General features: G+C 40.5%; 2 protein-coding genes across 2 annotated transcripts in view; both read right to left on the minus strand.

Annotated features, from left to right (window-relative positions):
* Window positions 1–10: 10 nt before the first annotated feature.
* On the minus strand, window positions 11–7,380 carry LOC311043161 (H-2 class II histocompatibility antigen, E-S beta chain-like; the record flags this gene model as incomplete). The annotated part of the gene is made up of 5 exons (XM_084054345.1): window positions 11–62; window positions 3,981–4,058; window positions 4,267–4,486; window positions 5,420–5,692; window positions 7,206–7,380. The coding sequence occupies 5 exons, from the start codon at window positions 7,378–7,380 to the stop codon at window positions 11–13; spliced, it is 798 nt and encodes a 265-aa protein (XP_083910471.1).
* Window positions 7,381–22,388: 15,008 nt separating this feature from the next.
* LOC311042892 (H-2 class II histocompatibility antigen, E-S beta chain-like) overlaps window positions 22,389–24,308 on the minus strand; it is a 103,870-nt gene continuing 101,950 nt past the window's right edge. Inside the window, exons 7-9 of the mRNA XM_084053972.1 lie at window positions 23,406–23,519; window positions 23,003–23,059; window positions 22,389–22,712 (exon numbers count right to left, since the gene is read on the minus strand). Coding sequence (XP_083910098.1) covers window positions 23,022–23,059; window positions 23,406–23,519 — 152 coding nt within the window. The 3' untranslated portion in view covers window positions 22,389–22,712; window positions 23,003–23,021. The remainder of the gene's footprint in view (window positions 22,713–23,002; window positions 23,060–23,405; window positions 23,520–24,308) is intronic.

Below are 24,308 nucleotides of genomic sequence, written 5' to 3' on the forward strand. Positions count from 1 at the left end.
TTACAGTAGATTAAAACACCTTGATCTTCACAGACTCTGACATGGAGTCATCTGACAATAAGCTACAACAACCAAACACAATAAACAATAAACAGACGACACAGTCATTGTGAGTCTGTTCAGTAATAATGAGTCCAACCCTATTGGTCCAGTCCTTGAGGAGTTTGTCACCTGATGTGACAGGCTGGTAAACCTCCCTCCGGAAATCTCGTTTCCATTTGATTCCAGGAGTGAGTCTGGCCTGAACGCCCATTGTGGGGGTTTCGAGCGCATTACCAACTAACCGAGCCTATCAGCGTCGTCGCTCATCGTTCTGTGATTGACAGCGACAGTTGGCCAATCAGGTGGCGAGTTCGAGTGAGCCCGAATGAAGCCGAGTGCAGCCTGAGTGCAGCCGACAAAAGACGAACGGCAGCCATTGTTGTTTGTGCGAGTGCCTTCACTTCTTATTTTCAGCTTTAAAACTCAAACTTATTTTTTGAGGCACGGAATTTACTTTTAAGATATCGTTTGGATAGAATTGAGTTGTTAAACTTCATATATGTGGTCAATTAATCATGACAGAGCCTATTTAAAAATAAAAATTCAGAGAACCGGCAGGGGCGGGCAGTGATACGCATGTATCCGAATAAGTTAACCTATTTTGGGCATGGCCATCTCAAAAGTCCCGTTGCGTCACATAGTATGGAGGTGGTAAAAATGCACTGCAATTGGCTGAAAAGGAAGAACGATCATTGGCTGAAGGGGTTGTCAGTCAACGGTATTACTCCCGCCCAACTCCAGCCCACAGCCAATATTGCAGAATGGGCGATCATGCCAGACTCACTCCTGGAATCAAATGGAAATGAGATTTCCGGAGGGAGGGTTTACCAGGCTAGTGACATGTCCTTCTTAGAGCTAAATACATCCAAAACAAAGGATATGATGATAGATTTTAGGAGACATGAATCAACCTTTACTATGATGATTATAAACCAGGCTGTGGAATTTGCAGAAAGTACAGTATCTTGGGACAGAGTCATAGACTCAGAACTGTGAGGCAGTTTGTAAAAAAGAACATCAGCGCTATTCTGTCTTAAAAAAATGTCTTTGATTAGACACATTGGGCCGGATTCATAAGGGATTTACGACCATATTTTGTACGTACCGGCATTTAGGACAAGTCGTACACATACACCTGATTCATAAAGATGTTTTGGTCTGTGTCTTGTGCGTCAGGTGCGTTCTCACGTCACCCCCGAGGCAGTCTTGCCAGGGCTGAAATGTGCGTATGTCTTTAGAATGCTTTATACTTCATGTCAAAATCAATTACAACAGTGGCAAACCTCAAATAAAATATATATGTGCCCAACATTTGTCAACACATATATATAAAAAATAAAAAAGAAATGTCAAACGATGTATTGCTTGTAGCCTATGCATAATATAGACATGATGTAGATTCCACCGCTTTTTATTTATTTTCTAGGCTATGAGTCGCATTTAGAGCTGAATTATTAGGTCCCTGAGTGTGTTTGCCAGCGGGCCATCTCAGCCAAAGTGTCGCGTAATAATGAAAATAGGCTTCATGCCTTAATGAAACTGCGGAGGGACTGACGCACCAGTGTCCGTGCCGCGGTATTAATTTGTAGGCTAATAGCCTACTGTAGGCTACTCTACTGAATATTGATCACATGAACGCCACACACAACAGCCTAATAAATGTTACCATCTGATGAGGAAACTATATAATTTAATCAATAAGTAATCAATAAGCTCTGGTAGTCGGATAGCGTTCCACTTGTATGCCCTGGATTTATTCTCAACATCATCTTTTTACCTGGTAAACGTGAGCATGTTATATCCTTTCCAGGTTATTAGTCTATTATTTGCTGGCGGGGTTAAACCTTGTAAACATTACACATTACGTTCGGCTGATCCATCTGCAATAGTGGGACTCGCTTCCAGACAGATCAGAATGATGTTCAAGTTCTCTGTCAGTGTCAAGGCATTGCGGCCGGGCCGACAGCTGTAAGTTTGGACGAGAAGTTAAACTCCGGTGTTGATTTTGTGAGAGAAATAAGCAACCAGGTCTATGAAAATAAGCCCAAAAGAAGCAACTGGCACTTTATTATAAGCACTTTAATTAAACCGTTGTGAGCTTGTAGATCTGCTATATTTAAAAAAAAAAATCTTGTAATAAAATGTGGAATATTTGGAAGATTTTTTAAACATTCTAACAACACAGATCTCGAAATCTGCCTCCAGCTGGCACAAAACATTTTCAGATGGGGCTTATAGGGATAAATTAGCCTACATATTAACTTGGGGGTCCATAGACATAAAAATATTTGAGAACCACCGGTTAAAATAATTGAACAATTGTGAAATAAGCCCAAATAATGAATTACACTTTAGAAACAAGCCCAAAAAAACGCACCCCACAGATACCAATATTTACAAGCAACTTTACAGAACAATAAGCCCAAATTCGCTTATAATAAGCGGACATGGCAGCACTGTTCAGTAAAGTCACAGATTTGATCAGAGAGAAACTGCTGAGTCACGGTTCACGCCTTTTAATGGTGCAAAATGGGGCGTGGAACAATGTAAATTAACCTCTCGGGATCATCACGCCCAGCTGGCTGTCATTATAATATAGAACTGGTCATACGCACGTCTCTGTCATATACGACCCCCTTTTTGAATTGCACGTCCGTTAGTGAGTACCAGAAATACGACCTCCTTTACGAACTTCATTTACACCATATTTACGACCCTCGTTATGAATCCGGCCCAATGTCACATTGTAAAACCACTAGAAGTTCGGGCCGCTACGCGGCCCGAACGTCTAGCGTGACGCGTCATTCACTTTGCAGTGCCACCTTACAGGCACCTAAAGAGGTGACGTGCATCACCTCTGCAAGGACCCAAACCCACTTTGTGATTACTCACACCTGGCATGGCAGACCTGTGAGCAGTGTGCAGTGGTGTACAATGTTAAAAGAGAGACCAAATGGCAGGAGATGAAGTGAGCAGTTTATTGGTGTCTGGCGTTGTATCTCCAGCCGTTGTGGCTTTGGTGAAGTTGTCGTCATTGTGGTGGAGAGAGTTCTTTATTACTATTTATCACTATGGAAGCCGTCGAACTGGTGCGATCTGACGGCATCCTAGAATTTATAGGTAGGATGTGATGTCATATTTATAGGTAGGATGTGATGTCATGCTGTCGTGAGATTACGTCACACTGGCGTTGTGTCCATATTCGGGACGACCGTCTCATCGTGATGTCAGATTACGTCACACTGGCGTGATGTCAGGGTCGTGAGATTACGTCACACTGGCTGGCGTGATGTCAGGGTCGTGAGATTACGTCACACTGGCGTTGTGTCCATATTCGGGACGACCGTCTCATCGTGATGTCAGATTACGTCACACTGACGTGATGTCAGATTACGTCACACTGGCTACATACGTACATACTGACAACCGACATGGCGCAGGATTCAAATTGTATATATAGATGATGGCGCGTCACACTGGCGTGATATGGCGTGATGTCAGATTACGTCACACTGGCCAAATACAACGTTCGTACATACTGACAACCGACATGGCGCAGGATTCAAATTGTATATATATAGATTATGACTGTAGATCTGCTATTTTTGATAAATCTTGAACAATTTGTGCAAATCTGTGAATATAATTGATATGTATATTTTTTAAACAACATTTTTAACTAAAATATTTGCTTCTGGGGGGTGCCTGGAACAACATATTTTGATAGCAACAATAGTTATTTTTTTTATAAATTAAGACATATGTTGAGAGACATTTGAAAGTTACAATATTCGCTTTAAAATATATATATTCAAAGATTTGCACAAATATTCACGATTAAAAAAAAATAGCAGATATACAAGCTCATATTGCGGCACTCGGTGCCGCAATATGAGCTTATTTATCTACTATTTAGACAGTAGATTACACTAGATTACAGTAACTGACCCCAGTCCATCTTGATAGGCACGGTCAGGCTGGGATGTTCCACCATGCATGTGATCTTCTCTCCTGATCTGTAATACACACAAACACACACACACACACACACACACACACACACACACACACACACACACACACACACACACACACACACACACACACACACACACACACACACACACACACACACACACACACACACACACACACACTGGTAGTACCAGTAGAGGTGTCTAATAGTTGTGTATTTCTATGTATAGGTGTCTGTTAGGTGTGTACCTGGGTGTGTACTCCAGGTAGGAGTGGTACTGGTAGTACCAGTCTCCATCAGACAGCTCATCGGTAGAGGAGAGACCAGAGGTCAAAGGTTCTTGACCTATCCACCAGGTCACCAGGATCACTTTAGGATAGAAGTCGTAGCTGCTGCACCTCAGCATGTGAGTGTGTTCACCACGACGAGGGGGAGTCTCTGACTTCAGTCTCACTTTGGGCTCCACTCCTAAAAAAGATACAAAGTAGAATGCATTTATATAATGTAATTTAAACATATTTAATAATTCATAGTTACACAGTGCTTTACATAAACAAAAATAAACCAATCGATATCATTTAATGAAAATAGTTTGAATGAACTAGAGTAGAAAAAAACAAAACAACACACATAATCCTGTAGAATATTACTAAAGTGAATAAAAACATACAAAACAAACTAGTAAAGACAGTAATTAATATATAAAATCAGGTGGTGAAAGGAAGTGTATAGAGGTGTGTTTTAGCCTGCATGGTTCTTTTTAAAGTTAATTTAAAAACATAAATCCTGGTGTCTCTGTTTTAGGCAGGTAATTATATGAGGGTGAAAACACTCAGAAATAGATCTCTATGTTTCATTTATACTCGGTGTACGATGGTGACACCACATGTTGTGAGCTTGTAGATCTGCTATTTCCACTGCTTTACAGCGTGTTAGGATACAATATAAATCAGGCTTAAAGGAGTAGTTCACCCCAAAAATGACTTATTTTCTATCAATTACACCCCATGAAGCCTTGAATTCCTGAGACAATAATTTGATGACCGGCGGTCTCTCCGGTAGGAGACTCAAAGAGTCTCCTTTGAGTCTCCTACCGGATACATTAGCATCTTTCCACCGGTAATCAAATTATTGTCTCAGGAATGAGACAAAAACTAAAAAATCTCCATGAATTCAAGGCTTCATGGGGTGTAATTGATGAAAAATAAGTCATTTTTGGGGTGAACTACTCCTCTAAGTGTTTAAGAGGATCTGAAATGTTTCTCAGCAGATTAAGTAATGTTTTATGATCATTATCAGATCAATATTAACACCATTAATCATCTCTGAATAGAATCATGTGATTCCATGTTATAGTTTATGAGGTGATGAGTGTTGAGTGCTGCTCTGAGATCAGCTCACCTCTCTTGTTCAGAACAGAGGAGTAGTCGATCTCAATGTTGTGTTTGCAGAATGCCTCTCGTGCTGCTCTCCACACATCCAGTTCTCTAGGATCTTTATTGCTGCGCTCTGCGTTCTTCACACCAAACTCAGTGTATCCAACAAACTGATCTACTCTACTGTCCCACCTGAGGATCTCATCACCATCGAAATTCATTGACATTATGTACTGTATGTCCTTCAGCTCACTGGAGTTAAACACACAGAGTTGAGCCGCGTAGAACACATATCCATCTGGAAATAGACAATTGAAAATGTTATTAATGTTCATTTTTTTTGTTATCTGTATGATATCAACACTAGGCTAACTGCCCCTATCGGCCAAATGGTCTGTCTGTCTGTCTGTCTGTCTGTCTGTCTGTCTGTCTGTCTGTCTGTCTGTCAGACCCCATCATGTATTTCCAGGATAACCCATTTATTTTATACCTAGGCTAATTGGAAATGGCAGATCTACAAGCTCATAGCGCGGCACAGAGTGCCGCGCTATGATCTTGTAGATCTGCTATTTTCAAACATTTTGGTATTTTTACTATTGGTACTTTAAGTACATTTTTATGCCAATACTTTTGTACTTTTACTCACTTACATTTTGAATTCCAGACTTTTACTTGTAACAGTCAGATGACTTCTAGATTGCAGCATTGATACTTTTACTTCAGTGAAACAGTTGAGTACGTTTCCCACCACTGACTCTAATCAGCAAACAAGGTAAATAGTCACATAAGTAGAGAGTAGAGAGAACAATGTAGAGCCTCAAAGAAACTATAGGATACCAGGTCAATCATTATAACAATCAGCTGAGTTATATTAAACAAATAAAGGTCATTATTTATACTGTAATTAAAGCCTGCATTGCAAACATAAACGAAAACACTAAACTGTTGCTTTTGAAATTAAATTGCAATATTTTATATAACCCCCAATTGGCCCAAATGTATCAAACTAGAAGTTAGGGTTAGGGTTAGGGTAACCCTAACGTCTAGCGTGACGCGTCGTTCACTTTGCAGTGCGCCATGTCTGGCGTTGTATCTCCAGCCGTTGTGGCTTTGGTGAAGTTGTCGTCATTGTGGTGGAGAGAGTTCTTGTGGTGGAGAGAGTTCCTTGTATAGATTATTACTATTTATCACTATGGAAGCCGTCGAACTGGTGCGATCTGACGGCATCCTAGAATTTATAGGTAGGATGTGATGTCATGTGATGTCATGCTGTCGTGAGATTACGTCACACTGGCGTTGTCATCGTGATGTCAGATTACGTCACACCGTCACACTGGCGTCGCATACGGACAACCGACATGGCGCAGGATTCAAATTGTATATATATAGATAAATCATCATTCAATTCAAATAATTGAATGAGTGCATTGACTTCTGGGGGGTCCCCAGATCATTTTGTTGGGGGTCCCCAGATGATTAGCTTAATAGGTAACATTGTTTTCTCACTCAACAGTAAACAAACCAACATACAGTATAAGTGGATACAGGGTATCTGCACATTTATTAAGTGACAATTTAATGACTTTTAAGACCTTTGTAATGGCAAATTGGCCAAATTGTCAAATGAATGAGAGAGAGGCAAACGTTGTGTGAAAATAACCGATCTACAAGCACACAAAAATTAGATTATTTTGGGAGGTCCCCATTTCAAATAGCATTATTTTGGGGGGTCCCGCTCAGTTGAAATGCGATTATTATTTTAATTAAAAAAAAGAAAGTTAATAACTATTGTGTTCATAGTATTCATATACCTTTCACTCGTGGTTTCTTCAAGGCAGTGCGAATGTTGTCCAGGTTGTGTTTGCAGAGCGCCTGATGATTCAAAGCTGCTTCATAAGTGTCTGCACCGTAGGTGATTGGATCTACAAACGGAGGCTGAGGCTCCACCACATTCCCTTTGTTGAAGTCTGCATACGCCTTCACCATCCAGTGCATACATGTACTCTTTATATGAGTCTTTAACTGTGTCTGAACAGCCAAGGACATTAATCTCCTCATGGAACACTGGAAATAACAACAAAGATGACATTAAATTCAACAACTAACGTCTTCAACGTGACAATAACACATAATCATCATGTTAGACAATCATGTTTGCAGTGGTGGTAAAAGTACTCAAATATTGTACTTAAGTAAAAGTATCAATACTGCAATTTAGATGTACTCTGTTACAAGTAAAAGTCCGGAATTCAAAATTTACTTGAGTAAAAGTACAAAAGTATTGCTATAAAAATGTATTTAAAGTACCAAAAGTAAAAGTACTAAAATGTTTGAAAATAGCAGATCTACAAGCTCACAACGCGTCGCGAGCCTAGGTATAAAATAGGGCTAAAGTGGTTCATGTATTTTTTTTATAATGTTATGATTTATATCTGCAAAGTAACTAGTAACTAAAGTTCTCAAATAATTGTAGTGGAGTAAAAGTAGAAGTAGAAGTAATAGTAGGCCTACTGGAAATTAGAAATACTCCAGTAAAGATAAAGTATAATTACCTCAAAATTGTACTTGAGTACAGTACTTGAGTAAATGTAATTAGTTACTTTACAGCACTGCATGTTTGGTTCTTATATGAAGTGAAAGGTTGGATATTAAAAGTAACTTCCTCTCAAACGTTTTATTCACTGAAACAGATTCAAATGTTTTTTTTGTTTTGTATTTTATTATGAAAGTAATTCATACAGAATGATTTATTTCATGATGTCACAACAGCAGTTCCTAACATCTGTTTTAATGTTTATGTATTTGGACCAACATTCAAGATCCAATACTGTATATACAGGTAGTAAGAGGTGTGTGTGTGCGCGTGTGTGTGTGTGTGTGTGTGTGTGTGTGTGTGTGTGTGTGTGTGTGTGTGTGTGTGTGTGTGTGTGTGTGTGTGTGGGTGTGTGCGTGTGTCTGTGCGTGCATGTGCGTGCATGTGTGTGCGTGTGTGTGTGTGTGTGTGTGTGTGTGTGTGTGTGTGTGTGTGTGTGTGTGTGTGTGTGTGTGTGTGTGTGTGTGTGTGTGCATGTGCGTGCGTGCGTGCGTGCGTGCGTGCGTGCGTGCGTGCGTGCGTGCGTGCGTGCGTGCGTGTGTGTGTGTGTGTGTGTGTGTGTGTGTGTGTGTGTGTGTGTGTGTGTCATTTGTTTGTATTGTGCATTGTTCATATTTAATTTTTTTTTTTTTTTTCATCCACTTCTTTACACCTTTAACCTGTGATGTGACAATAAAGATGATTCTGATTCTGTTGAAGAGAAACACAAGAAAGAAAGAAAGAAAGAAAGAAAGAAAGCGGGACAACTTGAATCAGAAAGTAAGATATCTGGTCACTTCAGAAGAGAAAACCCAAATAAAATGCTGGAGCACTCCACTGGTCTACTCTGCACATATGTATTATTATGCAGGGTGACAAGGGGGTGTGGTCTCTGAAGACCATATTCACACAGTGGCAATTTTGCTAATAAGTTAATGAAATGACACCCTGTTTCTTCAATGCACAATGCAAAAATGTCCGCCATGTGAATGTGGTCTATTATTTCCAATTCCATAGTGTAAAATATTACCAGTCAGAGTTCCATAGCTTTTGTCCCCCCCCCCCCCCCCCCCCCCCCCCCCCCTCCGGCAGCACCCCCATGTGAACTTCTCCATTAACCAGCTCTGTAAGGAGAGACATTTCATGCACTGGAACAGGAACAACAAACATCCTCATTCCCTGAAACTAAATGCTCTCCCCTGCATCAGTTTCAGTTGTAAAAGGTAACACAGACTTTGGTCCACAATAATGTAATGATCCACAGTCTGGAAGCACCCTCACTGGCACCTGTTTGTCACTTCCCATCACCCATACCAAACCATTAGAAATGAATGGCAAGTATGTGTCAACAGTTTTAGGCTTCAAAGAGCACCCTCTGCTGTCCTAAGGGCAAAGCCACTGGGCTGAGTGAGTTGGCCAGATTTAAAGGAGTAGTTCACCCAAATAAATACCTATTTCCTATCAATTACACACCACTTGAATCATTGAATTCATGGAGATCTTTTGGTTTTTGTCGCATTCCTAAACCAATAATTTGATGCCCGGCAGTCTCTCCAGTAGGAGACACAAAGAGTCTCCTTTGTGTCTCCTACCGGATACATAAGCATCTTTATTATTATCATCAAATTATTGTGAATGTGACAAAAACAAATACATCTCCATGAATTCAAGTGTTCATGGGGTGTGTAATTCATAGAAAATAAGTATTTTTTTGGGTGAACTACTCCTTTAACCCATTAAGACCGGGAACGCATCTGTGTCAATTTAAGATTTATTTAGGCTATTCAAGCATAGCAGATCTACAAGCTAGTAGATCTGCAAAAAAGAAATCATGAAATGATGTGCAAATCTTTGAATATATATTATTGATAACTAGTAGAGTCCTATTGGCGGTAGGGCTCTATAGATTGAGGGGGACTTGCTAGGCACTATTGGTGTTTTTTTTTTGTAACCCTGTGAGTGTGCAGTTACTGTACGTGTAGAGTGACGTCCCATTAGGTTTTTTTGCAAGTGTCTACTTAAAGTAAAGTGTACTGTTTCGGTGTTGAGGGGTAACCTAGTTGGGAGAGGTTATCGTATGTTGCAGTATTTTTGTTTTGCTGGATTCTTGTGTAGGTGGGCTGTTAAGGCTGGGTATTTCAGTTGTTTGAATCATGGAGTTTGTGCAGGATCCTCACACACTCATTCGGCTAAAGGAGTTAGATTTTGAAATGAAGAGTCTTGAGTTGGAAGAGCAAACATGTAATGCTAATCTACATAAGTCTGTGGTTGAACAGTCTGTGAAGGATGTCATTCGGCTAAAGGAGATAGAGATTGAAATGATGTGTCTTGAGTTGGAAGAGATGAAGGTGAATACTGATCTTGAGAGATTCAGAGCTAATTCTAGGCTTGTGATAGTCAGTCTTGAGGAGGAGCCAGGCTTGGTCAGGCTCCTCCTCCTCAATCGGATTTTGATGTGAGCATGACATTTGAACATGATGTAAATGTGACTGTTCCAACAGTTATTGCCTCCTCTGTTACCCGTTCTGCAGAGAAGCTGGCAAGCTATAGTGAGGACATTGACATGAGTGAGAGCTTTCTTGTAGAGTGGGATGAGGGTGGGACTGATGGTGCTCTTGTGGGTGGGACTGACGTGGTGTCAGCAGGGTTGCAGCAGGTCAGTACCCCTTGTGAGACAGACGTGTCCGTGTCCATTGAGACAGGAGACGTGGTGTAGTCGCGATCTACGCGGCCGTAAAAGTGCTCTAAACTCTGTCTGTACTCACCCAATAATTAATTCCTAAGACTTGGAGTCAGATATTGTCCTCTGGTTTCATATCCGTTTGAATGTTCTGCCAGAAAACGTGTGTTTAGTCAAATATCTCCACTTTTCCACGAGCTGCACACGGACGGCTTTCTGTACGCGCTAGGGGGGCCCGACTTGAGTGAAGGACCGAATATACCCAAACATCACGAACGTCATCACAAACGTCATAACAAATTGACACAGGGAAGCACAAACGAACGGGGCACACAATTGACAGGTGCTTGTGATTGGTGCGGGGCAATGAATCACTCCATCTGCCAATTGTGTGCCCCAAACATTTGTGCGTCCTAAAGGAAGTTTAGATATATTCAGTCCTGCACTCATTCCAGGCCCCTCGCCCGTACAGAATGTCGTCCGTGTGCAGCTCGTGTAAAAGTGGAGATATTTGACTAAACACACGTTTTCTGGCAGAACTTTCAAATGGATATGAAACTAGATGACAATATCTGACTCCAAGTCTTAGGAATTAATTATTGGGTGAGTACAGATGGAGTTTAGAGCACTTTTACGGCCGCGCAGATCGCGACTACACAGCGCGCCGTCCAGGGTGATCTATGACTGTGTTTTTGGAATACATGAAATGTATGTAAGATCACAGACATTCTAGGGCTATTATTGTCAGTGCTCTGTGGTAAATTGATACACATTTATGGACTTATAGAGCCAATTTGAACACACACAGAGACTTAAGTTTGGATACTGAATGGTCTACAGCACATTCCAGAGAACACTAGATGTCCAGTTCAAAGGAGGCTTCCCAGAGGGCATCTGACCTTAGCTGACCTTTAGGGTCTTGGGGTGTTGTTCTTCTGCACAATGGACACACACAGAAGAAGAGATGTAGCACACACACCTAGCGACGTGCACATCCAGTGTGTGCAAGTACATACACACACATGTGAAGTCTGCCTATATATACTGTGAGGACAAAGAAACCGTCCCTTGTCCTTGCCCTTCTTCTTCTTGCTCTGTTCTGTTCCGGCCACACCATGTAGCAGCAAGGCTGACATGTGCTCCTGTGCTCTGTACTCTGTTTTGTCCAATAAATCGACTTGAGGAACATTACTGGTCTGGACCTTTCTCCTTATTGTAATAAACTACAATTGGCGAACCAGCAATATACAATACTTTGGCGAACCAGCCAGGACGTGTAAATGGTTTGGTCTTCTTTAGACAACAGTGCTGGACACTGGGTGTCTGTGACCGTTCCACACGAGAAGAACTTGAGAAGAGGAGTACAAGCTGTGATTTTCTTTTGGGAAGAAGATTTTTTTGAAAGCTCATCCGGACCAGATGCAGACCATCTTCCTACACAGATGCAGACCCACCAGAGGAGCAGGCTATGGAAAATTGACAAGAACTGATCTTCAACTGATCTACGATGGGACCTCACAGCACTAACCCTGTGATGATACTAGAACTCAGCCCCACAGCATCAACCCCTGTGACGACATGGAAGACAAGAAGTAAAAAGAGGGTTACAGGAAAACTTCAGAGTAGTATGAACAGAGGACAGCAGCATGTTGGCTTGCTAGCTGCACAGACAGCTGCAGCAAGGATGCAACCAGGGAACAGCACTCAGCACTGAGGGGCACAGATGGCCCCCACCCATTCTTTGCCTATGCCACAGGATCCATCTCTCCTCCGTGTGACTGGACTTTGTGTTTGTGGACTGGATGGAAGGTTTAACATGTTTATTCTTTTCAACAGGTTATTTGTTGATGTTATATGTTTGTTGATATTTAGCTGACTAAATTGACATGAGGAGTATTAGAGGAAAGTTGACATGTGTAATAAAAAGAGTCAACGAGGTATTTGCCACGAATGTGAAGATTATTTGTTTTTATGGCCTAACCTCTGGCATTTTAACATTTCAATTGAGCGGGTCCGACAGAGGTTCGGAAGCTCTTGGCCTTGGAAAACAGAGATTTAAAGTACAAACAGATGTATTATCTTACATGTCCTAAAGTTGAAGATTGGGGAGAGTTTTTACACACAAACCAGCAGATCTACTATTCTGTAAGTGAGTGAAGACGAAGCTGTATCAACTAGTGTTTTGTTGAATGTATGTTGGTTATATGTTTGTGATAATGGTGATTTAAACTGCGGAGTGTTTGGCTGCCGTTTTATTGCAGTGTTGTAAAGGATTTTGTTTCACTCTCTGGTCTCTTGTATCAAATGTGGAGTTTTTTATTTTCGTTGTTGAGCTACTGGGAACTGTTGAGTTGCGGCCGAGGGCTGCTACTTATTCACTGAAAACTGTGGTTTTCCGTGAGATTGTGATGTTGTGAATATGTTTAACATTTTTTCCTAGAGTTTAAGGAACAGAGAGACCTGCACACTGATTGGAAGGGGAATGCATTTTGATGCGACGTGAGCATCCTATGTATTTTCTGTGAATAAGATTTTCTGAGTTGTTTTATTTTTAAGCTTGTTTTATTGGGAAATAAGTTCCAGTGTTGCCGGTTATCGTCAGACGAGCGTCATGTGATCCATGGCTACGCAGTGATCATAAGCCGACACGTTTCTAAATACTGATATTCTTGCATGATTTGTGGAACAGTTTGTCTATTTTTATTTTGAAATTGAATGTGAATCACCTTATGACAATACTGTGTAATCTTAATGCCTGTTTTTATGTTTGTCTGATTGTGTCCCAGTACTTTGTCTATCAAGGGGGGCCAATGAGATGATGTGGTGTGATGAGTTCTGTCTTTTTGAGGAGTATGTTTTTGAATTATGGTTTTCTTGCTTGTGTTTTCTTCATTGTACCCTTGTTTACGAAGGACCAATAGGGCCCTCCGTAGGGGGGAATGTGGTAAATTGATACACATTTATGGACTTATAGAGCCAATTTGAACACACACAGAGACTTAAGTTTGGATACTGAATGGTCTACAGCACATTCCAGAGAACACTAGATGTCCAGTTCAAAGGAGGCTTCCCAGAGGGCATCTGACCTTAGCTGACCTTTAGGGTCTTGGGGTGTTGTTCTTCTGCACAATGGACACACACAGAAGAAGAGATGTAGCACACACACCTAGCGACGTGCACATCCAGTGTGTGCAAGTACATACACACACATGTGAAGTCTGCCTATATATACTGTGAGGACAAAGAAACCGTCCCTTGTCCTTGCCCTTCTTCTTCTTGCTCTGTTCTGTTCCGGCCACACCATGTAGCAGCAAGGCTGACATGTGCTCCTGTGCTCTGTACTCTGTTTTGTCCAATAAATCGACTTGAGGAACATTACTGGTCTGGACCTTTCTCCTTATTGTAATAAACTACAATTGGCGAACCAGCAATATACAATAGCTCTCACACGGGTTTTGTCAAGATTTGGCTTGCCAGTCATTCAGGTGGACCTGGAGTCCAACTTAAGGTCACAGGTGTTTGACCCAGGTGGTAAGGCATTTGGACATCATTGTTACTTTTATGCTTATCAGCCTGAAATGTAGGCTACACGAGTGTTTTCACATGTGTATATTGACCAATACTGGGTTTTTTTTGTGCACATTGGATGCGAAGCAAAAAAACGAATTACTGCGTTAGAGTTGTTGCTGCAGATTTCATTATAATTTGGGAAAATTAATTAATGTATAAGTCTAAATCCTATGTGTTATTGAGTGGTGTTTTTCTGGCACTGGTGTGCGGTGTTGCCGGAGTCAGAACCCACCCTAACTTAGGGTGGGGGTGTTATGTGCTAGCACATTTTAACACCTCAGTCTACAGTCTTTCTTTGCTTGTGTGTTCACTAATGCTTTTGTCCTGTGTTTAGTGTCTATCCTGCCTTGCTGGCTGTGCTGCCCTGGTCTGGCTAGACACCTGTCACTCACCTGGGAGTGCTCTGGTGGCCCCTCCCTTTCTCAGCTGTGCCTGATTTGTGATTAGGGCCAAGGGCTATATAAGTGGAGCTGTAACTAGCACTCAGTTATCTCCCCAGCAGAGTACTACAGTAGATGTGTTCACTTGCTTATTTGTGTATTTCTTTATTTCAGTTCCAATGGGCTGGCTGTAAGTATTATTTGGTATGATTTTTCATCATTGGTTAGTTTAGTTGTTCATTTGTTTTGGTAAATTACAGGAATCTGGTGAGACGACGAGCACATAGTGTTTGGCTCACCAGACTCCCCACTTTTTAGTTTGACCAGCCCATCACTTTATTTTGTTAGGATTTTAGTTAGGTTTTTGTTTTGGATCATGATTATTTAACTTACTTCACAAAGCTGTATTTCAAGGTGCATAAAATATTACACACTTGTTGTTGCAGGCTGTTTTGTAAAATAAACTTCCCAAACTTGTGTGAAAACCTGACTATTTCCTTTATTATGTTGTGGTCCCTTGAGTGATCGAGCCAAGATTAAAGGGGCCGTAACACTAGTTACTTTGCAGATATAAATGATTATATTATAAAACATACATTATCCACTTTAGTCCTATTTTATACCTAGGAATAGCCTATCTACAAGCTCACAACGTGTCGCAACGTGTTGAGCTTGTAGATCTGCTATTTTCAAACATTTTAGTACTTTTTACTTTTGGTACTTAAGTACATTTTGATACCTGTACTTTTACTCAAGTAAAAGTACTCAAAAGTAAAACATTTGAGTACTTTTTCCACCACTAACTAATTATTCCACAGACATAGACCCATAAACTATTATTTCCCTATCTTTTAAAAGAAGTCCTGATCTTCATCTTTGTAATTAATGTGATCCAAGCTGTGTCTTGGATTAAGTGGGGATGTCCCAATCTTAATTAAATTATAACCCATGTCTAAAAGAATTATTAATTGGTTTCTTTTTGCTCTGCTTCTGGCCTTAATGTGAGGAACACACACTGGTCCTCTTCATCAGGTAACATTGATTTGATCCATTCAATACTTTTTTTTTCAAATAGCCTACGTATAACATAGGGTTAAAGTGGTTAATGTAATCATTTATATCTGAAAAGTAACTATTAACTAAAGTTTTCAAATAATTGTAGTGGAGTAAAAGTACAATATTTGGATCTGAGATGTAGTGGAGTAGAAGATTTGGAAATCGGAAACGCTCAAGTAAAGTACGAATACCTCAAAATTGTACTTAAGTGAGAGCACACACCCGGTACGCTCTTTTTTTTCACCGCTACACCAAATCTCTTCGCCCAAAATAGCAGATCTACAAGCTCACAACACATTGATGCTGGGACTTTTAGGCATATCTAATATTGTTAATCGCAATTATTTTGGCCTAAAAAATGGTGACATGAAATGGTGCCTATAGTCACCTCACCTGTAAATATTGTATTGGTGTTTTGTGGTCATGTTGTACATTTAATCAGGCTACTACTGTCAGCTACCCCCCCCCACCCCCCCATTTTTCTCCCCCATTAATACACACACACACACACACACACACACACACACACACACACACACACACACACACACACACACACACACACACACACACACACACACACACACACACACACACACACACACACACACACACACTGTGTGTTGTCTCTGCTGTTGTTTCCTACTGACCCAACTGCCAGTGAGGAGTCTCTCTTGCTCGCTCGCTCGCTCGACAGGAAATGCTCTCATACTGTAGTGTGGAATTATTGGAATGATAGAGAGAGGTGCACTCAGTGGTACGCAAATATCTGTCTGTCCGTCCGTCCTCGCTCTCTCTCTCTCTCTGTGTCTGTAGAACAAATTGTAAATAGTTGAGCATAGAGCTTTGATGTGAGGTCTGTTAGATCTACACAGCTAGTCTACACCAGTTTCCCACCAGGATAGAGGAAGCTGAATAACATTATTTCAGATGATCAAGTGGGGAAACTTGGTCTTGTGTCTCTCTTCTCTGTCTCTCTGTAGTCACACATTGCCAGATGAAAGATTGTCTGGCTCCTGATTTTATAACCCCCCCCCCCCAACTGTTTATTAAAGAGCTGGAGAGTCAGACTATTTAACACTTTAACAACATATCACTTAAATCACCTTTAAATCTAAATTTGTGTTCTGACTTGGGAAATCGTAAACCTGACTTAAGACACATTATGTGTGGAGTAACTGACTTAGTCCAGATTTAGGCAAATTAATTGAAAAAAACAAAGTCCCTCTTGACATGACGATCAGACCCTTCCTCACCCAGGAGTCAGCCCAGCTCCTTATCCAGACATCAGTCATATCAAAACTTGACTATTGTAACTTTCTCCTTACTGGCCTCCCGGCATGTACACTGAAGCCTTTAAGGCCGTGAAGGGAACGCATGTGTGTGTCATTTTAAGATTTCTTTGGCTATTCAAAAATAGCAGATCTACAAGCTCATAGCGCGGCACCGAGTGCCACACTATGAGCTTGTAGATCTGATATTTTTTTGAAAAATCCTGAAAATTTGTGCAAGTCTTTTATATACATTTTTAACTCAAATCTTTGCTTCTGGGGATCCCTGGAACAAAATATTTTTAGATGGGAGGGGGTCCGCGGTCAAATACGTATTATTTTGGGGGTCTTTCTCATGAAAAAAAGTTTGAAAACCATTTAGCAACATAAGTAAAAAAAAAAAAAAAGAAAAAAAAAATCTTAGGAAAAAATAATTTTAGGATTTAGAAGAAATTTGTAAAATCCCCAGAAGCAAAGATTTGAGTTAAAAACCTTCGCTTTAAAATAATAAATATATATATATTTAAACTAAAGATTTGCACACATTTTCACGATTTTTAAAAACAAATAGCAGATCTACAAGCTCATAGCGCGGCACTCGGTGCTGCACTATGAGCTTGTATTATCTGCTCATTTTTATATATCCAAATTAATCTTAAAATGACACAGATGCGTTCTTAAAGGGTTAAGCCTCTCCAAATGATCCAGAATGCAGCAGCACGACTGGTCTTCAACCAGACAAAATGTTAACATGTCTCCCCCCTTCTCCTCTCCCTCCATTGGCTCCCAGTTACTGCCCCCCATCAGCACAGAGTACAAAACAAACACTGACGTTGGTCTACAAAGCAACCAAAGGTATGACACCCTGTATCTTCAATGCCTGATCCAACCCTACAACCCCTCCTCCCGCTCTCTCAGATCAGTGAACTGTCACAACCTTCACTAAACATCCGGGACAACGCTCCACACGTCCCAGACTCTTCTCCCTTCTGGCTCCCAAACTATGGAATGAACTCCCCATAGCAGTTAGAACTGCAGACTCACTCCCAATCTTCAGCCATAAAGACTCTCCTCTTCAGACTCACCTCAGCCCGTAGCACTTGTCCTAGCCTTGACGACCTCGCAGGATTATGCAAAGGCTAAAATGTAACTTAGATAGCATGTTACGTAGAGAGATGCCTTGTTTTACGTATGTATTAGTTATTATTAGATGATTGGTTTACTTATGTATAACTTTATTATTAGATTACTATTTCTATGTATTTGATGTATTATGATGTATTACTGTATCTTGTTTCCTTGCTTACTGTAAATCGCTCTGGATTAAGAGCGTCTGCTAAATGCCTGAACTGTAAACTGTATATCAGAGATGGCCAGTGTCATGAACAGATCATTCAGGCAAAAATGACGTAGGCCATTATTTTAGGAAGGTGACAATGCCCAAGATAGGGATACCAGGTTGAAAGGGGTTCACCATCTTAAACCCTCTATTAAAACGGATTGGAGTTACGACTGTGCTTCTTTCCGTCGACACCAACTCTCTTTGCCCCAAAAAAAATTGCAATGTGACTCTTTGTGAGCTTGTAGATCTGGTATATGTTTTGCTGAATGTTCCTCCCAGAACAGGCATGCTGAGGTTCAAGTGGTTAAAGTTCTTTGTTTTTCCACTTCATTATTGAGAGTGTCTGTCAGTTTTGTTTTGTTTAGTATTTTTAGTTAGGTTAGCTTTTCATGGTGGGTTGGCTCCAGGGACGCATACTCAGTTGAACATACTCAGTTCCATTGCGGGGGTGGGGGAGGGGGGAAAAAACTCCGACATCTACACCTCAAGGAGTACATTTTTTTTGTACCAAATTAACCAAAATAAAGTAACAAAAACGCCTCAAAAAGTAATAAACCGGTTCGCACGCACAAACGCACGGAACGCATCGTCCCCTTCGGTTCAAAAATGCCCTCGCTCTGGCTCTACATTTTGTCTTGATGTGTGTTTTTGTTTTGCCTGTCCAGTCACCCATTCTGTATGTTAATGAGCCTGTGATGTCATGTCCTATAAAAGCCATGTCTGTTCTGCAACCTTGTTTAGTCACCCTGAAGAATTTTTATTATTATTCTTTATTAACCAGGGTAGTAGCTGAGCACAAGTGCTCATTTTCAGCAACGCCCTGCACATAGAAACACACAGACAGACAGACAGACACATTAAAACCTGGGAGCTGACCAGTACAACCACAGTCTTATGCTGTTGGTCTCTAAGCAGCTCCACTGGAGCAGTTGGGGTTCAGTGCCTTGCTCAAGGGCACTTCAGTGGTGTTGGGGAAGTGGTGAACATTCACTTCCCCACCCAGATTTTTCCTGACGGTCCGGGGATTCGAAGCGGCAACCTTCCGGCAACGAGGGCGCTCCTCTAACCTTTAGGCCACCACTGCCCAAAGAAGAAGGCATTGTTGTCACAACTCTTCAGTGTATGTTTTATTCTTGCTACCTGGGACGTGCAGAGAATGTTAGAGAGGCAGGGGCTGACATTTCCTAAACGGACTTTTGGCCAAAAATAGCGAAAATAGCGGATCTACAAGCTTGAGAGCATGTAGATCAGCTATTTTCGGTGTACGACCCGCACTCTTTATCTACTGCATGGAGATGCGGCCTATACGACATGGATTTCTACACAGAGGACACATTCATTCAACGTAAAATGATGCGTTCAAGTTCAGAAGAGTTTGTATAAGGGCAATTCTCCTGAATGCTGCATTCATGGTCTGGAGAGGGCAGTTTTTCGCAGACGGGTAAAGAGTCAGGGGCTCAAGCCCCCTTTGATGTCTATGTGTGCACGTGCCAAGTTGCCACCATACTATTAACCCATTAAGACCTGGAACGCATCTGTGTTATTTTAGATTTTTGTGGCTATTCAAAAAATAGCAGATATACAAGCTTGTAGATCTGCTATTTTTGAAAAATCATGACATTTTGTGCAAATCTTTGAATATATAATTATGTTTTTAAAGCGTACATTTGTAACTTCAATCTTTGCTTCTGGGGGGTCCCTGGAACAACATATTTTGAGATGGGGGTCGGCGGCCAAATACATTTAATTTTGGGGGTCCTTGACATGAAAAAGTTAGAGCACCACTGATATAGAAACATACGTTTTTTTCAGAAAACTGTTAGGAATTTTAGAGGACATTTTGTAAAATCGGCCTCAGGCGAGTGGCCAGAGTGCCGTGGTCTCTTTCCTTTTTTGCAAATCAATGTTGTCACCCATTTGTACCAAAGAGCACGTTGTTGGGGGTTTTCACTCCAGACAAACAGATGTTCTCCTTTCTCTCTTGTTTCTGTCAGTCTGTGTTGGATCAGTGGTTCCCCACGTTTTCTGGATCAGGGCCCACTTGAAGATAATGGAAAGCGTTGGCGGCCCACCCATCTGTTATCTTAGTGTTCTGACACTTATTTGGGGGCCCACTTCCCAATCTCCTCACGGCCCACCAGTGTTAGAGATCACTGTTTCCCAAACAGTGGGTCGGGACCCGTGTTTGGGTCTCGGACACATTTTTACGGGTCGCAAGTAAATATCCTCTTTTTCTGTTTCCTACATTATACAATATTTGTTATTATTTCAAAATATCTAAAAAAATAAATAACTGAAAGTCTTTTCATCAAACAATTCAAACATTTTCCAAAATTATTTCATAAATAAAATCAGAAAATCTAATAATATCCATAAATGAATAAAAAAAAAAGAAACGTTTAAGAAGTAGTGAAAAAAGCAGATCCACATGCTCGCAATGCGGCACAAAGCTACGCGTTGGTGAGCTTGTAGATCTGCTATTTTCACTGTTTGGATCCCGGACTCCCGGGAAAACGTCTACATTTCTCTCCTTTGGGTCTTGAGCTAAAAAGGTTTGGTAACCGTTGTGTTAGATCATTGATGGTCATTTATAACTCTTTTTATATACTTTATATCAGTTGAGGTTCTTTGTGCTCCAGAGGTCAACAGCTCTTCAGTTTAACCCATTCAATCCGGGAACGCATCTGTGTCATTTTAAGATTTCTTTGGCCATTCAAAAATAGCAGATCTACAAGCTCTCTGTGCCGCGCTAAGAGCTTGTAGATCAGCAATTTAAAAAAAAATGTGAACATTTTTGCAAATCTTTAAATATATATATTTTTAAAGCGAACATTTGTAACTCAAATCCTTGCTTCTGGGGGGTCCCTGGAACATAACATTTTGAGATGGGGGTCCGTGGCCAAATACTCAATATCACAATATAGAGCAATTTAACACGGTTACTGAACAAACACTTTTGTTTGTAATAATTTCTAAATCCTAACAGTATGTTGCTAAATCAGTGGTGCTCCAACTTTTCCATGTCAAGAACCCCTAAAATGATATATTGTTCTTCCCCCCAGAAGCACAGATCGGAGTAAAAATGGTCGCTTTAAAACATATATATTTACAAAAAATTGCAAAAATTCTCCACGATTAAAAAGAAAAGAAAACAGATCTACAAGCTCATAGCGCGGCACCGAGTGCCATGCTATGAGCTTCTATATATGTTATTTTTGAATAGCCAAAGAAATCTAAAAATGACACACAGAGGCGTTCCCTGTCTTAATGGGTTAAATATTTACGTGTAGACACTATGGAGCCTGTTTCAAAGAATAATGACCCGAAAACTCTTCCTTTGATGTTCTGAAGCAAAGGAGCAGGCTCTCTGTGTGTGTGTGTGTGTGTGTGTGTGTGTGTGTGTGTGTGTGTGTGTGTGTGTGTGTGTGTGTGTGTGTGTGTGTGTGTGTGTGTGTGTGTGTGTGTGTGTGTGTGTGTGTGTGTGTGTGTGTGTGTGCGTGCGTGCGTGCGTGCGTGCGTGCGTGCGTGCGTGCGTGCGTGCGTGCGTGCGTGCGTGCGTGCGCGCGATGGAGGGTGAGGAGGTCACACCATCAATAGTTAAAGCAATGTTTGAGTCAGGCTCGGCGCCAGTTTCAAATTGTGCCCCCTCAGTTTATTTTGGGGAGAAAATCACCTCAGACCACCCTAGAGGATCAGGTCCACCCATGACCTCAGACCACCCTAGAGGACCAGGTCCACCCATCACCTCAGACCACCCTAGAGGACCAGGTCCACCCATCACCTCAGAGAGGGTTTAGGTCCACCCATTACCTCAGACCACCCTAGAGGACCAGGTCCACCCATCACAGGGAAATAGTGATGTCATGATGATCGTAACACATTAATTATCACACATTATAAATGATTACATAATAATAAATTACTTATGGTCAATTATAAAATAATAAAACCTTTTTCACAAACATTGTTGACTGACTCCCATTCAGATGGATATTAATATTATATAATGTTATGAAGAACTCTGATTGTGTGTGTGGCATTTATTTAATGTTTCAATATAGTGTTGAACTGAAATATTATGTATATATTATGAACCGCCCACACTAATTGGGACTCCCTCTTCCTTTGGTGTGGCGCCCAGGTGGCGCCTAAACCCTGACCTTTAACCTCACATAAAATATGTCTATAAAACTAACTTTAACCCTAACCTTAACCTCACCTCAAAACCACGTTGACCTGGGCGAAACACCGGGACAAGACAGTAATTATCGTTAGCCTTAGCTAGCCAATTATTATTTTTAATTGTTTAAAGGACACATTAGTGAAAAAGGTTGATGATGTCATCATTGTGCTGCTGAGTATTTAAAAGCTGAATGGACACACATGTATTTCCTCCTCTCTCCACCAGGGATGACTCTCTGCTTCTCTGAAAACACACCCAGGTGTTCTGTGAAAAGACAATAAACCATTAAGAATCAGAATGTATTAACTGTGTGAACATGTTAACACTTTAGAATAACATTTGATTATTACATTTGATTATTAGATTCATTATTATAATAAATTAAGCAGAAGACACATGATAATGTAAATTCACGCGACCGGGATGGTTTACCAGGATAGTTGTTTCACTTCTTACACAAGCATGTTGTTTTGTGTGTGTTTTCTACTTTTATACACTTTTATACATAAAAAAAAAAAGAAAAAAGGTTCAGTAAAAAGAAAGAGGAAGTGAACCTGGGTATGTGGGAGGAGTCTAAAGATCATCATTGGTTGTCGGCACCAGAATACGACCTGATAGAAGAAGAAGAGAGACAGTTAAAGCAGACACACAAATAAATCATAATGTACTGTATTGTGTGTACTCTAAATGTAACACTGATGTATTAAAGCTAAATGTGACAACATAGAACACACTTTGACCTCTAACTAGGTTATCTAAACTGGTCTAAACCGGTTAAGGTTCTAAACCAATATAAACCAGTTTAGGTTGTGACTTTACATGTTTGTTTGTTTGTTTGCATTTCTGTGAGGGTTCCACATGTCATGTCTCTGTTGATCTGACCTCATTTCTTCCACTGGTAGTATAATAATTAATTAAACAAGTTAATTAAACATGTTAATTAAACATGCTAATCACCTCGTTTCTTCCACTGGAAGTAGATGAATCCAGACAGGAACAAGACCAGACCCAGAACCAGACCTGATGCTCCCATGGCCACCTTGTTCTTCACTGACTCTGGCATGGAGTCATCTGACAATACAAATATTATATCATATCATATCATATCATATCATATCATATCATATCATATCATATCATATCATATATCATATCATATATCATATTATTACAGTAGATTAAAACACCTTGTTCTTCACTGACTCTGACATGGAGTCATCTGACAATAAGCTACAACAACCAAACACAATAAACAATAAACAGACGACACAGTCATTGTGAGTCTGTTCAGTAATAATGAGTCCAACCCTATTGGTCCAGTTCTTGAGGAGTTTGTCACCTGATGTGACATGTCCTTCTTAGAGCTAAATACATCCAAAACAAAGGATATGATGATAGATTTTAGAAGACATGAATCAACCTTTTACTATGATGATTATAAACCAGGCTGTGGAATGTGCAGAAAGTATCTTGGGACAGAGTCATAGACTCAGAGCTCTGAGGCAGTTTGTAAAAAAGAACATCAGCGCTTGTTCTGTCTTAGAAAACGGTCTTGTTTTCACATTGATAAAACCATGATGACTCTTTGATCTACTTTTATCAAATCAATCTGGTCTTTGATCTGTTTTTATCAAATCAATCTGGTCTTTTATCAGCTTTTATCAAATCATTCTGGTCTTTTATCAGCTTTTATCAAATCAAGCTGGTCTTTTATCCGCTTTTATCAAATCAATCTGGTCTTTTATCAGCTTTTATCAAATCAATCTGGTCTTTTATCAGCTTTTATCAAATCAATCTGGTCTTTAATCTGCTTTTAGCAAATCAATAAACTCATAGCACAGCTACAAATGTTTGCTTTAA

The sequence above is a fragment of the Gymnoscopelus microlampas genome (genome assembly GCF_963454915.1).
Source record: "Gymnoscopelus microlampas genome assembly, chromosome: 4".
Taxonomy (NCBI): domain Eukaryota; kingdom Metazoa; phylum Chordata; class Actinopteri; order Myctophiformes; family Myctophidae; genus Gymnoscopelus; species Gymnoscopelus microlampas.